Below are 17,053 nucleotides of genomic sequence, written 5' to 3'. Positions count from 1 at the left end.
TCAGATAGTATGGGTTGTAGTAGTGCAGGTGCTTTGGTCAGAAACCGGGGACTAAACACTGTTCTTGGTACTGATAGTCTTAACAGTAAATGTGCCCTTCTTGAAGCTTGGTCTGTGATGGTCAGACCTGATACATTACCTGTCATTGAAAACTGGCTGAAAGATGAGTTATGTATTTTCAACCTCAGCTCTCAAAACAACTGCATGTATGTGAATAATGGGCCGGGGAGGAGACTGGGAGGGGATATGATGCTTATAAGATGTGACCTGCAAGACCATTTGGTGCTGAAAATATGCTTCCTGCTGGTAATGCCTCAAACTCGCTAACTGTGCAGCTTGTGATTTGGGGGTTACAATAAAGCTTATATTCAACCTCCAACTACTGCTGCTGTTCTTGAGGATGAGCTTTCAACAATGCAAACAGAAACCTATGTAATAACAGCTTGAATCTTGCCTAAACAAGGAAATTGCTAGCTAATAAAACATTTAAAAGATAGAGAACGTAGTAACGTCAGTCATCTAATCAGAGCCACAGCTAGACTTAAATCCTAACAACTGGGACACATTTCGGCATTCTTGACCTCTTTGTTTTTGTATTGACATGATCAATAGATGTACAAAGACAGAGGTCATTTTTGACCACTCCTCAATTAACATGCAATTCATTCAGATCTCAAATATCTCCTCCATTCCTAATATCCAGGAGATGTAACCAGAAGAGAATGGAGATTGCTGTGCTCCTCGGACTGGATTCACTGACCTATGAAAGTGGTTATCAGTCTTTCTGGAAATAAACAAGTTTAAGATGCAACTCCAAAAATGTTTCCTCCGGTAGATTGCAAATGTCGGTGGTGTGATGGGGAAGAAAGATGTAATTCGGGACATAATTTTTGGGAGTGTTATGAGTTGGCAGTCTTTAAAAATTCCATGCAGAGTACTCGTCAGAAATACTGTGTGAATTGGTGTAACTAAGGAACTTATTTTTATTTATTTACTTTTTTTAGCTGTGATACAGAATTGGAATTGCCTAGACATAGTAGGACCTTGCTGAGTTTAATCCCAGTGGGTGCCAAAACAGCAATTACTAGAAAATGGAAATCTAAGTTTAAACCAACCGTACTGGAAGTAGTGACTATAACAATAGAGATAAAACTGGAAGTGGGATCTTTAGACAAGGATAGGAGCAAATTACATAGAAAAAAGGGAATTGCGGGAACAATACATACGGAACAATATTTTGGAAGAGAAGTGAGGCTTAAGGTAAGGCAGGGAGCTGAATGTATATAATGTTTGACTGACAATGTGCAGATGATTATAAGTGATGTACAATTATCTGCAACTGAAAATATGCTTGTATAGTTTTTCATTTATACAAATGTGTGTTTGCCTATATCATAAGTGATAATTCAATAAAAATAATTTCTTGTTTAAAAAAATAAAATATAAACTAGTATAATTGTGTAGCTGCTGCCTAGAATTACGGTCATAGTTTCACCAAGCACTTTTGGATATTAATTTTAGTTACAGGGCCAGTTTAGTATTAGCTGTCTTAGTACATCCTCTCCTCAGGCAAGTGTAGCTTAGCATTTACTGGTTTGCTTTCTACTGAAGAACACCAGTCTTTAGAATTACTTGTGTTTTTCCCAAAAAGGTCTCCCAATGAAGTAAGGTAGTATGGTTATGGAATTGATCTTTGAACTCACAGACTTTGTCTTTCAGTCTTTAGCACTGTGACTTTATTTTCTGATTCAGGACCTTATTAGCTTTCCTGTTTCTGTTCTTTCATTGCTTATGAGAGAACTGAGATAGATGTAGAGGACAGTTTGTTTTTGTAATGAGATCCAATTTTCGTCCTTTAAAATCAGGGATTTAAAGAGTATTTACAAATAGTAACTTTTACACACAGCATTTAGTGCTTGTATTGTAATTGCAGGAATACATCTGTATAGTTCTGTTCTGTTGTCTTTGACTGCATTTTATAATTTGGTGTTTAACCTTTATTCTCCTTACATTCACGCCATTTGTTGCCTGGAGCTTGACCTAACCTGTGATCTAAATCTCAGTTATGTGAATTGTGATCCTTGCATCTTTTCTTTTGGTGTATCTGGGGGGGGGGGGGGGGGTTCTACAGGCACTGCCCATTGGTTCTCTCTTCTGGCACCTGTTACATTCATTTCTCCATCGAGATGAGAGAGCTCCTATCCATTTGTTGAGTTGTGGAGGTGAGAGTCTGATGTTGAGTGGGCAAGTGTGAAGATCCTGTGCGCTGTCCTGTCACCCAGTACCTTGCCAACATATATGCTATGCAATTACTGATCTCAGGAAGTGCATGCACGCTGCTGTGCATGGACAAACTTCTTGCTAACCAGTGCAAAGCTATGCACTAGCAGTACCACGTCACTTAATATTGGCAGTATAGCGATTACCTATGCAGCAAATCAAGCTGTGCCTCCCTCCTGCAGGATGGATGAGCAGTGTCAGGCAGTTGTTCCAGTCCTCCTCACGTGAGCTCTCTAATGCTTATGCTGCTAACTGAACACTGGTCATCTGGACTGGTGCCCAAGCTTTAATCCCTCTGCTTCAGGGGATCGAGTGACCAGTTTTATTTTGTTGTTTTGTGTTTTTAATTTTGGGACAGTGGGAATTGACTTGCCCACTCCAATGAAAAAATATATATGCCTCATGGTTGTTGTTTGTAATAAAGTGGCTGCATGGTGAAGCTTGAACTTGGCAGGTTATTTGATTACCGTGGTTTGTTGTTGTCCAAGCCCATGCTGTGTGACGCATTGAATCAGTAGTTTGCCTAAGCCTCCCCATCTTGCTGTTTTACTTATCTTGTTCATTTGGACACACCAGTATTGCACTGATGCTTTGAGTGACATGGGTCTCTCTGCTTGGCAACAATAGTACTGCTATTTTACTACCATATGTTTGTAATTTGACACAGCGGGTCCATTATTAAATGGTTTTGGGCTTGATTAACATTGTGTAGTTTTGGCCTTATTGTGCAGAAGGATAAAGCCCTTACTATGTCACTGACTACCTGTGTTAAAGTATGGTCATAAGTTCTTGGGGTGGACCATTGGGGAGGATGACAGTGAGTGGCTGATGCTGGCTCACCCTTCCTGGTGGGGAAGGGGTGGCCTAGGCTTCCTACAATGGTCTTTGCACATCTGTATCTGTTGGACTGTAGGCATGTATGCATGCATGCATCTCTCGAAGGCAACAGTTGTAGAGCTCGCAAGTCTGCCATTGGGTGGTGGGATTAGGGCACACTCTACTACAGCAATGTTACACTGTAGCAGTGTGTTCCATCTCCTCACTGGCACAAGACGTGAGTTGGGTTGAGCCTTTGGGTGGCTAAGGTGAAAATGAATGAACAGAGGAGCTGGTGACAGCTGATGGCCAGCTGCAGGGAGGGAGAGCAAATAAAATGTAGTGTTTTGAGCTTCTGTGCTTTCATGGTTTTCATAAATCATATGCACTTGTTTATTTAGTCTTTTGAAATATTCTGTACTGATTTTGCATTTTTTTGTTTTTTCTGTGCAGGGCATAACCACATATTTCTCAGGAAACTGTGATCTGGAAGATGCAAAGATTGTTCAGAAGTTTCTTGATTCACAGGTACTAAGATGGTATTTGCACCTCAGGGTAACCGTAATCTTGGTTGATATTGTGATTACCAAATAAAATCAGTCCACTATTTTCAGTAGTGTTAGCATTCTTTTAATATTGCAAGTAACATTCTTTATATCTACATGTAATTACTCCAAGGCTATACAGGCTCAGAGTCCCATCTTTGTTGAAAGTCTATCTAAGGTTGAACTGCAGATGTTAAGTTGTCTATCTCGCCTTCATTCTTGCTGGATGGGTTCGGAGCCAAACCTCGGCCACGACTCGGCCTTTTACTAAAGCTTGAGAGCTATTTACCAGCTCAAGGCCTCCCCTTATCCCACAATGCTAGGCATCAGATACCCAGATCTCGTTTGCCGCTTCAGCTACGAGGTTGTGTTTTTTACCGGCTCCAGGTTGTATAATTCTTTTATTACTTCTTATAGTCAAGATTGTTAAAATTTTTGGATAGTTTTTGCTATTAGTTTAATCTAATCATGTAACCCCTTTAAATCCCACTTAAAAAAAACTTTTTTTCCTGTCATTAGAGTCCCCCCCCCCTTCCCTATTTAGGGTAGTGTTAGACCTGTCTATTTTTACTTATATATTGTATTATATAGACATAGATAATTGTTAGTGTAACTGTTAGTTATAGTGTTTTTTTGATATCCTTATTCTTATCTAGTGCGTGTGTGTGTGTGTTTTCTGATTTAAGGCACTAGTTAAATTTTTTTCCTTCGTATCTCTTTGCAATGTCTAAAGATACCAAGGTTTCAGGTTTCAAGAAGTGTGACTCGTGCTGTCAGAAGATGTCTCTGACAGACGGTCACACTTCTTGTGTTTATTGTTTGGGCCCCCTACACCTGTAGGACTCTTGTTCGGTCTGTCATGCCTTCAGTCAGAGAGTCCTGCAGGAGCGTAGGAATAAGCTCATTTTGAGGGGCTTGTTGAAGCCAGAAGGATCCCCGGCCAAGCCTTCGTTGGGGAAATCCTTAAAGCCTGCCAAACCATCGGCTCCCTGTTCGGAGCCGATGCCGAGCAGAGCTTCTGCTTCCTCATCGGTTCCGGCCGGAACTGACACTTCGAGGCCTCAGTCGGCTCCGACTCTGCTATCGGAGCCTTCTCTGAGTCGAAAGCGTTCAAGGTCTCCCTCCTTAGAGTCTATTCGCTTGGCTCCCAGGTCCTCTCGGTCCTCCAGGTTATCGGATCATGACGGGTGGTCAGTAGGCTCCTAAAGTCGCAGGCACTGGCCAAAATGTTGACTAGCCCTTCTCAACAGACTATGGCTATCCCTGTTGCTTCAACTGTTCCTCCTCCGTGTTCGGAGCTTGTTGGGGCTCGAATCGTCGGAACGTTGGAGCCGATACCACACCTTTCGGCTCCCTTGTCGGCTCTGATCTCTTCATTGGCTCTGTCCTTGGAGGGATCCGGGCGCCGAGACTCCCCCGTCGGCTCTGAGGGGGCGAGTGGCATCAGACCCTTGTCCGACCTCGTTCTCCCTCTCGGGGCCTCGGCGCAGGTGAGCTCGGCCCCATCGGCCACAGAGCCATCCCTCTTGGTGCTGGAAGGGGTTCACGCCTCTTTGGAGTGGGGACCATCTTCTCTGCCTGATAGGGGCGCCTTTGAGGTCATGAGGAGAGTGCTGACTCCGGTGTCGCCTCCACGATCAACCCCTTGGCTCCTCCCCCCATGGTGCCTGCGTCTGTCTCTGTCCACCCTCCTGACCCCAATCATGGAGAACAGGCACTCCAGGTAGCCCCATTGGGGGTATCTTCCTCTTCCGAGGCCTCCCCTGATCTTTCAGAGGAGCCCCCTCTGAGGAGAAAATGTAAGAGGAAACATGTTGACTCCCCCGAGTCAGTCACCTCGGACACCGACTTGGAGGATTCGGAAGGGTCCCCAAGGTCCCCTTCTTTGGATGTATCCTTTTCAGATATCCTTGAGATCCTAAGGCAGAAGGGGGAGCTGGACTGCCCTTAACCCTTCCGAGGACGAGTCTTTGTACCTGGACGCGTTTGGTTCTCGCCCTTCCACCTCCTGGGTATCTCCGCCTTTCGACCCACTCATGGAAGTGGTGGCTCGGAAGGCGTGAACGGCCCCGGACACAGTGGAACCAACTCCCCGCAGGCCCACAAAATTCATCACAGCCCCGTCCGATAAACAGTTTCTTACGAAGGGCGTCCCTGTTAATGCCATAGTGGTTGCAGCAGCCACTAAGAAGGAGCTGGCTGACCCTTCTGTGCCTGTCCATCCACCTAATAAAGAATCTAGGACAATGGACAGGTACAGGAAGCGGATGTTTTCTTCAGCGACCTTTTCCATGCGGTCGCTGAACTATCTGTGCCATTTCACCCGCCTTCAAAGGGATCTCCTTAAGGAACTGGGTGGTACCCTTCAGGATCCATCTGCTGCGGGGTCTCAGGAAAAGACTAACTCCCAGCTGGCAACCTTTAACTCTATAGTTAACTCCTCCATGTGGCTCATTTCTTATGCAGCCGATGGGGCGAGTAGGGCCGCAGGCACAGCCGTGGCTTTGAGAAGACATGCCGGGATGCGGTTATGTAACTTTGCTGACCCCTTTAAGGCATCCTTCACCAATACCCCCTTTGATGGTTCGGCTTTGTTTGGACCACAGGTGAAGGATACACTTACCAGGTGTGAGCAGGAAGGCAAGTCTCTCTCTGCCGTGGGAGTCCGTTTTTCTACTCCCTCTAGACCGTACTCTAAAGGTCAGAAGAGTGGAAAAATGTGGTTTCGCAAACCCCAGGGAGTCGTGCCTGACACACGTGGCGAGTTTCCCTCCAGAGGCAGAGGAGGGAACAACAATAGACACCGTCCGAGGGGCAGAGGGGGTCAGCAAAATCAGGGTAGCAGGGAATCCTTCTCTGACAAACCCTTTCAGCACCCCTGAGGGACTGCCAGACTGTCCACCTTCAGAGGCAGTCGGGGGAAAATTGTCACTGTACCCAGATGCCTGGTGACTCCTCACACAAGACAAATGGGTACAATCGATCATATCCGAGGGTTACAAAATCCCCTTTGTCCACACCCCCATACAATCAAACAAGTCCCTTCCAGATGTTCCACCCGGTCTAAGGGAACAAGCAGTTCTAGAAATTTCAAAACTGCTAGAAAAAAGAGCCATCCAACCAGTCCCAGCAGACCAGCAAGGATCTGGGATTTTTGGTACCAAAAAAGACAGGGGACTGGAGACCCATTTTGGATCTCAGCAGGTTAAACAAATCTGTTCAAAGAACAAAGTTCCGGATGGTCACGCTTCAGTCCATTCTACCCTTTTTGGGTCAGGACAATTGGATGTGCTCTATAGACCTTCAGGATGCGTACTACCATATCAAAATGGACAGACGCTCCAGACGGTTTCTCCGCCTCTGGCTGGGAGCCAGTCACTATCAATTCAGAGCCCTGCCCTTTGGTCTCACCACAGCCCCCAGGGTGTTCACCAAATGCATGGCAGTGGTTACGGCTCACCTGAGACGGCGAGGATTCCAGGTGTTTCCATATTTAGACGACCGGCTCCTAACTGCTTCCACCAAGCATCAGCTAATCCGAGCCAGGGATTATACCATACAAACTTGCTCCGAGCTAGGTATCTCTATAAACTACGAAAAGTCTGCATTGTCGCCTTGTCAATCTATAAACTTTATAGGTGCCATTCTAAATACAAAAGAACTGTCGGCAAAACTTCCATTAGAAAGAGTATTAGATATACGCCAACATGTTCAAACATTACTACAGTGCAAAAGAATTCAGGCCCGATTTGTACTGAAAACCTTGGGTCTCGTGGCAGCAGCAATCACGTTACTTCCCCTGGCTCGATTTCACATGCGGATTCTTCAATGGATGCTTTTTACCCAATGGTCCTTCCAACAGCTTCCGATGTCTCACAACATAATAATCACCCAATCATGCAAAGACCATCTCTCTTGGTGGATGGTCTCCCCTCAACTTTTTCAGGGCAGACAGTTTGTCCTTTCTCCTCCGGTTGCCACAGTGACGACGGATGCCTCCCTGATCGGGTGGGGAGGGGGGGCATTTTCAGGGCAGGACTGTCCAGGGCACTTGGCAACCCCTAGAGTACCACCTGCACATAAATGTCTTGGAGATGAGAGCGGTACTTTTAGCTTTGCGAGCTCTTCAGGACTCTCTACCTACCGGGACTATTGCAGTTCAGACAGACAATATGTCGGTAGTCTGGTACATCACCAAGCAGGGCAGAACCAGGTCCTATCCCTTATGTCGAGAAGTACTCAGACTCTGGCAGTGGGCGATCTCCTCTCAACGGTTTCTGATAGCAATGCACATCCCCGGGAAATCCAACGTCATAGCGGACAGGCTAAGCAGAGCAATTCTTATGCCTCACGAGTGGTCTCTCAATAAGTCAGTAGGAAAAAAAAACTTCTGAAGATGGGGTCAACCTTGCTGCGACCTTTTTTGCAACCCCTCTCAACAGCAAGTGCAGTGACTTCTTCACTCTCTTTCCCCTCCCAGGCCATTCCCACAGAGACACTCTAGTTCACGATTGGGTCTTCTCTATGCATTCCCTCCCTTTCCCTTAATTCCAAAACTGATTCAGAAAGCGACCGCTTTGGGATCCAGGATGATCATCATTGCTTCTTACTGGCCTCGACAAATTTGGTTCTCATTCCTGCATCGTCACCTGCTGGAGCAGCCCTGGAATCTGGACCCAGTGCCAGACCTCTTGATCCATCAGTCGGGCGAGCTGCACCAATCCCTTCGCTCTCTCAACCTCACAGCTTGGTTGCTCCACTTCCAACCTTAGCCAGGCTTCCACATATTTCTCAGTCAGTGCGTGAAATCATACTTTCTTCGCATACATCTTTTACCAGGAAGACTTGTGCTAGTAAGTGGAAACATTTTTCCCTCTGGGCAGAGTCCAGGAATATAGACCCCTTTACAGCCCCTGTCCATAACGTGTTGGATTTTTTGGCGGAACTTTTTCGAGCAGGTTCCTCGTCTGCCACCATTAGGGTCCAATTGGCTGCTATTGCTAATTTTCATGTTGGTCTATCAGAGTCCAGTATCATGTCCCACAAACTGTGTAAGGCCTTTCTTAAGGGGACTATTTTACTTAGACCCCCAGTTAAAGATCCCCCTCCTCCGTGGGATTTGAACTTGATTTTAGCTTCATTGATTCTCCCTCCTTTTGAACCTGCGGCTTCTTGTTCCTTAAAGTTACTCTCCTGGAAGACTCTCTTCTTAGTTGCCATCACCTCAGCCAGAAGAGTATTGGAACTTCAAGCCCTTTGTATTCGCCCTCCTTATCTTATTTTTTACAAAGATAGAGTTTCACTCAGGACTGATCCTTCCTTTTCACCCAAAATATCCTCAGAGACAAATCTCAATCAGGCTATTGATCTTCCTGTCTTTTTTCCCCACTTACTCAAACAGAGCTGAACAAAAGTTACACTATTTAGATGTTCACAGGCAATTATGCTTTTATTTGGATAGGGCCAAGCAGACAAGAAAATTAGATCAACTCTTCCTGTCCTATGCTGAGGGCAAGCAGGGCCTGCCAGTTTCTAAGGTAACCTTGTCCAGGTGGTTGGCCTCTATTATCTTGATCTACCAACTGAGACATAAGGAACTCCCTACAAAACCAAAAGCTCATTCCACCAGAGCATTGGCTACGTCTGTAGCTTTTCAGGCTAGACTTCCAATGGAATCTATTTGTGCTGCAGCCACATGGGCCACTCCTCATACCTTCATTTCACATTACAAGTTGGATGTGGCCTCCAGGAGTCGAGCTGATTTTGGTTCCACTGTGCTCAAGAGTCTATTTCAATGAGCCACCCAGGGCTAAGGTGCTAGGGACACTGTCCCATCCAGCAAGAATGAAGGCGAGATAGACAACTTAACATTAAGAAGTTATGTACCTACCATAACATTCCATGTTAGTTGCCTTCATCTCTCCTTCTTTCTTGCGTCCCACCCTCCATCCCCCTAGCCTGGACAGTACCGAAAGGAATCTCTTTTTGAGGCCTTCTTCCTATGGTTGACTCCTTTTTAGGTTACGTCCTCCTCTGCTTGTGGCACTGTAGATAAACCTTGTGGTGGGAATTGGTGTTTGTTCCTTGGTGTTAGCTCTACCTAACGAGATTTGGGTGTCTAACGCCTAGCATTGTGGGATAAGGGGAGGCCTCGAGCTGGTAAATAGCTCTCGAGCTTAAGTAAAAGGCCGAGTCGGAGCCGAGGTTTGGCTCCGAACCCATTCAGCAAGAAAGAAGGCGAGATGAAGACAACTTAACATGGAACGTTATGGTAGGTACATAACTTCTTATTGTAGCCTGTGGTTGGTAATATGTTCTGCTTGGTTTTCTCTGATTTTCTCTCTCCCCCTAACATAAGGCACCATTTACTGAATATATATGTGCAAGCTTAAAACTAACTGAAATATATTCCTGTGGCCTCTGAAACTGAAAATTATTTTTGCAGCCTTGTTGTTCGTGCAGTAGTGCATATAGTATGACTGAATGCAGTTGGCTGGTGCTTAATGCTAGTGTTTTTGTAAAACCCTGTTTTTATTACTATTTGAATTGATTTCATGGAATGTGCCTAGATCTGCACCCAAAACATATTTTTACACGTACAAAAACATGCACGTCATATACACAAGTACTGGTACCTCTTCTTACAATCTTATTACTCCTGCTCTGCGTGGTTTGCACTAGCTTCCGGTTCAGTTTAGGGTTATGTATACAGTTCTGGTGTTGGCATTCTTTGCCCCTCCATGACTAGGGTCTCACTTACTTGGAAGACTTAATGGTTCCACACATCTCTCTCCACTGTCCAGTTTTTCCTAGAATGTCCAGAGTTTTACCTCGCAGTTTTGGCCTGTTTCTCATAAAAGTTTTGATTTTCTGACAAATCATTGAGAATTGAAGTCGGAAAATAATGTCAGACATTTGAGTTTCAGACTTCATACCCTTCAGAAAATTCATGCTAATGCAAAACTTATTCTGTCAACTTTTTAAGTTTAAGAACAATTTTTTAAAACTTGTCCCTATTTTTTAGGCCTTTGTCCCCCGCATTGTTTATGGTTTTGTCCAGATTTCTTGAGCTAAGAGGTTGAAAGGTATGGTGCTATGTAACCCAACTATGATTTTATATTCAGCCACCCAGGGGCTGCTGATGGTTACATTGGTGCTTCTTTAGACCTCGGATCTACAAAACTTTGCCTACCAAGCACCCCACCTCTAGAATCTGCTATCCCATTGGCTTCAGGAATGCACATTACAGGCCTGCTTCTGTAGATCACTAAAATCGCTCTTTGATATCTCATTTGAAGGGAACAGATGATTAGTTTGCCTAATTTAACCTTATTGAGGGTGAGTGAGCAAATGCTTTCCTTCTTATCCTAACAGTGCAATGGTGTGCTAGCAGCTTTGTGCAAGCCACAGCCAACTGAAGATACATGCATGCACGTATGCAGGTGCCAACACACATGCTAGCACACTTGAACATGTGTGTGAGCGTGCCCACACTGAAATACTTATATTAACGGTGGACTTGTATAAAGGGGCAATATGCAGAGAACAACAAATTATTTTTGTGCACTGCCTTGATATCATGCATTTATGTATGCTGTTACCTGCATGATGTAGTTGCACTGAGAACTGGAAACACAGTAGCCGCTTCACTAAACAGTACAGCTACACCTACCCACTGCACACTTACCAGAACACACCACTAACCAGAGTTCAGTGTAACAAAATATATTAACCATTAATCCATTAATTCAGAGTTCAAAAACTGAATGAATATCTAGACTTGAAACTCAGTAGATGTTCATCGTGCATACAGCTGCAGTCATAACAGATGGGTTCTCCTGCCGTCAGTCGGGTCCTCGGTCGGCCGAATTCCAAAGTCTAGGTCCGGCGTCGGTTGTCGTCGCTTTCTTTCCTGACGTCAGTGTGACAGGGGTATATAAGACACAGCCAACGCCATTTTCTTCAGTCTTTTTTGCCGCGCGGTGCCCGAAGCAGAAGCAGTTTGCAAGTGCCGGTCGGCCAGCTCCTGAAATTACGAAAATTTGGAAACCAAAGTCTTCTTTAAAGCTAAGTACCCCGTTGGGGAAACTTTTCTTGCCTCAGACCAATGTCCGACAAAGTTAACAATTGTATTTCTTGTGGGAAGCAAATACCGCATAAGGATTTCCATTCCCTCTGTATACCTTGTTTAGGCCCAGACCACGACGTCTCGGGCTGTCGCTTTTGTGCTACTTTCAATAAACGCACTATTAAGCGTCGGGCAGAGTTCGCCCAGCACTTTTTGGTAAAGCTTTTGATTATAAAATGTCGTCGGAGACTCCGACTACCATTTTGTCCAAAAAACGCAAGGACAAAGACCGACACGACGGTCTCCACTGACACCACGCCAAAACCGGCTACATGTGGTCCGGTTCTCAGCGAGGCGCCTACACAGCCCCTGACTACCGACGACACTTCTCTGGTGGTGTCTTCTGTAACCGAGACCGCAGGTGGCTCGGCCCATACCCTGACTACAGCTACCGAAGCCACTGTGAGTGTTGAGCCTCTTAATGTGGACAGGTCCACTTCCACCCATGGTGTCTTTAGACCCTCATCTTCCTTTTCCATAAAGGCCTTTACTAAGTCCAAATCAGCCATGCATCCCAAGAGGCCTGTTGCACAGGGCCCATCTCCAGGTCCCATGCCTAAAAAACAGATGCTCAAAATGGCTGAGGATTTAATTACTCTTATCAGGGGTTCCCAACCCCCTCCGGACAAGAGACCCAGAGTGGAGGAAGATTCTCCCTCTTCTGACCAGAGCTCCATTATTTCAGAACATTCTGATGAAGAGGAACATTCATACTCCCCTTTTGAAGATTCTGATGCAGAGCAGTCCATTCCTTCTGTATCTCCCCCAGAGGATTTTTCTTTCGGGGAAACCTTGCATACCTTGAGGGAGCACTTCCATTGGGAAGGCCAAGGTTTTTCAGATTCCAAGAAAAGACTTGGGGAATTTCTTTTGCTATCTCAGCACAGACCTCTGGCGATACCTCCTGCCTTGGACATACTTGATGATGTTTACTCGGAGGCTTGCCTTAATCCGGATTCCCTGCCTCCCGCCCCAGTCAAGCCTGATAGGTACTACAGAGTTCCTAACTCACACCAATTTCTTTACAAAAGCCATAATGCTGACCCTGAAACCATTTCTCAAGGCCCCAAGGGAATGAAGGCCTCTACTGCTAAGAATCCATTACCTTCCGAAAGAGAGTCTAGATCCTTAGAAAGGTGGGGAAAAAAGGTATATACCTCGGCCACCCTAGCCATGAGGGCCTTAAATTGTCAGTTACATATGCTTAAATATCAGCAGTTTCTGTTATCACAATTAAGGAATAAAATGTCACAACCTGAACAACCAGATTTGAAGGAGTTGCAGGATATGATGCATAGTGCAGAAGAAGTGGGTAAACACACCTTACAATGTGGCTATGATGCTCTAGAGGCCTCAAGTAGAGCTGCTGTTACAGGATCAGTCATTCGTAGACATGCCTGGCTTAGGGAACAAACCTTGCCTGATCATGCTAAAGCTAAACTATTAGATGCTCCTTTACAAAAGGATGTATTATTTGGTACTAATGCTGAGGAGATACTACGGAAAATGGAAGAAAAAGCTAAATCTATGCAACTGTCAAAGCTTTTCTACAGGTACAACCACCACATTTTAGCAGAAATTGGCCTTCAAAAAACTGGTCCTTTCCAGCCATGGACAAGCCCCAAAGAGGTAGATACAGGCGCACAAGGGGCAGAGGACAATCTCAAGGATCATATAGAGGCAGACAATGGCAAACTCCAGCACCAAGAGGTGGCGAAGACAGCGCACAACAATACAGGAAACAAACCCAATGACTTTCCCCTTTGCATGCCAAGCAAGTCTCAACTGGCAGCACCCTTGGGAGGAAAGCTGGCCTTATTTTCAAAAAATTGGCATATTATCACAACAGACAAATGGATCCTGGACATTATAAACAGAGGCTACAGATTTCATTTTCACAGTCTTCCAAAAATGAGAAGCATGCCGAACCTGCTACACAATCAAAGGGCAGAGGCTCAAATACAAATTTCAAAGCTCATGGACATGAAAGCTATTCAAGAGGTACCTACTTACGAACAAGGTCAAGGTTTTTATTCCAGACTATTCCTGGTACCAAGGAAGGGAACCGATTGGAGACCCATTTTGGACTTATCCATCCTAAACACATTTCTACTCGTACCAAAATTCAAGATGCTCACCTTACAGCAGCTTCTTCCAATGCTGGGCAAGGAGTCTTGGCTGGTAACATTGGACCTCAAGGAGGCATACCTGCATGTCCCAATCAGACAAAACTGCAGAAGATACCTCAGATTTCTTGCAGGTTCAATCGACTATCAATTCTCTGCATTGCCCTTTGGCTTATCTACTGCGCCCAGAGTATTCACGAAATGCCTGGCATCAGTAATTGTCTACTGCAGACTTCAAGGGATACAAATTTACCCTTATTTGGACGATTGCCTGATCCAAGCGGACAGCAACCACATACTTCTGGAACATCTGACTTGTGTAACACGGTTATTGAATTCTCTAGGATACACAGTCAACAAAGAGAAATCCAGGCTAACACCATCTCAGAAAATAATTTTCCTGGGTGCCAACTTGGACACAAACACCCAGATGGCCTATCTTACGCCAGAAAAACAAGGGCAACTAACTCAGTACTTCAAAATACTAGCAAATTGTACCAGGCTAACTGCAAGGAAAATCCTGCAGGCTCTGGGCTGCATGGCATCTTGCATTCTTCTTATCCCATGTGCAAAGTTGCATATGAGAAAACTTCAATGGTACCTAAAAAACCTATGGTCTCAACACAGCCACAGTTTGGAAACAATAATACCACTAATCCCATGTTTGCAAAAGGAATTTCTATGGTGGGCCCAAGCATGCCAAACAAACACAGGTCTGCCATTCTGCAGGCCTCAAGCAAATCAAGTCATCACAACAGACGCCTCAGACTATGCCTGAGGGGCACACATGACAGACAGGTGCATTCAGGACAAATGGTCCCAAAAGAAAAAGCACCTTCACATCAATCAAAAGGAAATGCTAGCAGTGATAAATGCAATTACAGCTTTCAAGGACCTCCTGCATCCAGGGCAATTATTGATAAGAACAGACAACACCACAGTAATGTGGTACATAATCAAACAAGGAGGAACACATTCATACCCCCTGTGCAGGCTGGCCATGTCACTTTGGAACTTGGCTCTGGAATGGCAAATCGAACTTCAAGCACAGTACCTGCCAGGTTTGGAAAACACGCTGGCAGACAATCTAAGCAGAAATATGACAGACCCGCAGACCATCTAAGCAGAAATATGACAGACCCGCATGAATGGAAGTTGCATCCTCAAGTGTTTACAAAGATAATCCAAGCGTGGGGAAGGCCAGACATAGATCTCTTTGCCTCCCACAGGAATCATCAATTGACAAAATTCTGCTCAAGGACATTCCATCCAAAGGCCTGGAGAGTGAACGCCCTTTCTTTCAGTTGGGCAGCACGGACAGTTTACGCCTTCCCACCTTTGCCTCTTCTGCCCAAGGTGCTCTTGAAAGCAAGAGCAGACAGACCGAAGATGATGCTGATTGCTCCAGACTGGCCAAGACAACACTGGTACCCACTCCTGAGGAGCTTAACACATTCTCCTCCCTGGACCCTACCTCTAATGCCTCTTCTACTGACTCAGCACAGCTACAAAACTCTTCACAGTCAGCTGAAAACACTCTGGCTGCATGGAAAATTCCTTAACACCACAACAGACCCTACTCTCCAAGGAGGTGCAGGATGTCATTTTGCAGGCCAGAAGGCCATCTACTAGAAAGGCTTACTCCGCAAAATGGAAACGGTTTTGTGCTTGGCATGAGAAAAAAGGCCAGGATCCTAGAAGACTGAATTTACCTCAGATGTTACAGTATCTAGCTGAGCTGTTGAACAGTGGACTTTCATTTTCCTCCATCAAAATCCATGCCTCAGCCATTTCTGCAGAATACAACACTGATCCACCCTTATTCTCCCATCCACTCTTAAGACAGTTCCTCAGAGGGGCTAAGAATATAAGACCTCCAAGGAAACAACCGATACCAGCCTGGGATCTTAATTACATTCTAGAAAAATTAACATTGCCTCCCTTTGAACCAGCTGCCTCAACAGATTTGCAATATTTGTCCTGGAAAACAGCTTTCCTTCTGGCCATTACCTCAGCTCGTAGGGTTTCGGAACTACAAGCCCTCATGGCTGTGCAGCCCTTTCTCATCTTCCATCAGGACAGGGTTTCCCTACGAATCAACCCGTCATTCATGCCTAAGGTAGTATCCAGGATCAGGCCATACACTTGCCTACCTTTTACCCCAATCCTCAAAACAAAGGGGAAAGGCTGCTACATTCCTTAGACATCCATAGACAGCTACGTTACTATTTGGACAGAACAAAGTCTTTCAGGAAATCAGAACAACTCTTTGTGTCCTATGCTGTAGGAGCTCAAGGGAAGCCATTTTCCAAACAGACAATTTAAAAATGGATAGGCCACTGCATACGGTTTTGTTACTCCTTTCATGGTAAATCTGTACCTGCAGGCATCAGATCCCACTCCACAAGGGCCACAGCTACCTCTGCAGCCTTCCTCAGAGGAGTCCCTACCAAAGATATTTTGGAGGCAGCCACTTGGAGTTCTGTGCATACCTTCACTAAACACTACCACCTACCTTTATACTCCAAAACTAGAGCAGGCTTTGCCACTGCTGTGTTGCAGGGCATTCTGGCTCCTACCAGTTCCACCTAGTGCCTACCATCCTGTGCGTAGCTTTGGGATTCTACCCATCTGTTATGACTGCAGCTGTATGCACGATGAACATAGTACAGTTTTGTACCTACCATAAATATAGATGTTCGAGTGCTAATACAGCTGCAGTCCAGGTTTCCCTTCCTCCTTCCCCTCTGGGTACAGACCTAGTGGCTAACTCCTCATCTTACAACTTGACTGGGTTATCCTTCTATGGTTTATTTGCTTGCAACTACTGGTTTTTGATTATATTGCAATGCATGATTATAGATTTTATATATATATATATATATATATATATATATATATATATATATATATATATATATATATTGCCTTCCTTCTGGGGGCACCTGACATCTGGGGCAAGAAAGACTGAAGAAAATGGCGTCGGCTGTGTCTTGTATACCCCTGTCGCACTGACGTCAGAAAAGAAAGCGACGACAACTGACGCCGGACCTAGACTTTGGAATTCGGCCGACCAAGGACCCGCCTGATGGCAGGAGAACCCATCTGTTATGACTGCAGCTGTATTAGCACTCTAACATCTACATTTATGGTAGGTA

General features: G+C 45.1%; 1 protein-coding gene across 1 annotated transcript in view; it reads left to right on the top strand.

The window, feature by feature from the left end:
* The window catches only part of DPP3 (dipeptidyl peptidase 3), a gene marked incomplete in the record, with an annotated part of 784,135 nt that overhangs the window by 189,719 nt on the left and 577,363 nt on the right, over positions 1-17,053 (top strand). The window contains 1 exon segment of the mRNA XM_044078218.1: positions 3,550-3,624. Within this exon segment, the coding sequence (XP_043934153.1) occupies positions 3,550-3,624 (75 nt within the window).

Source organism: Protopterus annectens, chromosome 7.part0 (assembly GCF_019279795.1).
Source record: "Protopterus annectens isolate FY-2018-M chromosome 7.part0, PAN1.0, whole genome shotgun sequence".
Taxonomy (NCBI): Eukaryota; Metazoa; Chordata; order Ceratodontiformes; family Protopteridae; genus Protopterus; species Protopterus annectens.
Note: the sequence above shows the minus strand (reverse complement) of the source record. Positions and strands in the feature narration are given on the sequence as shown.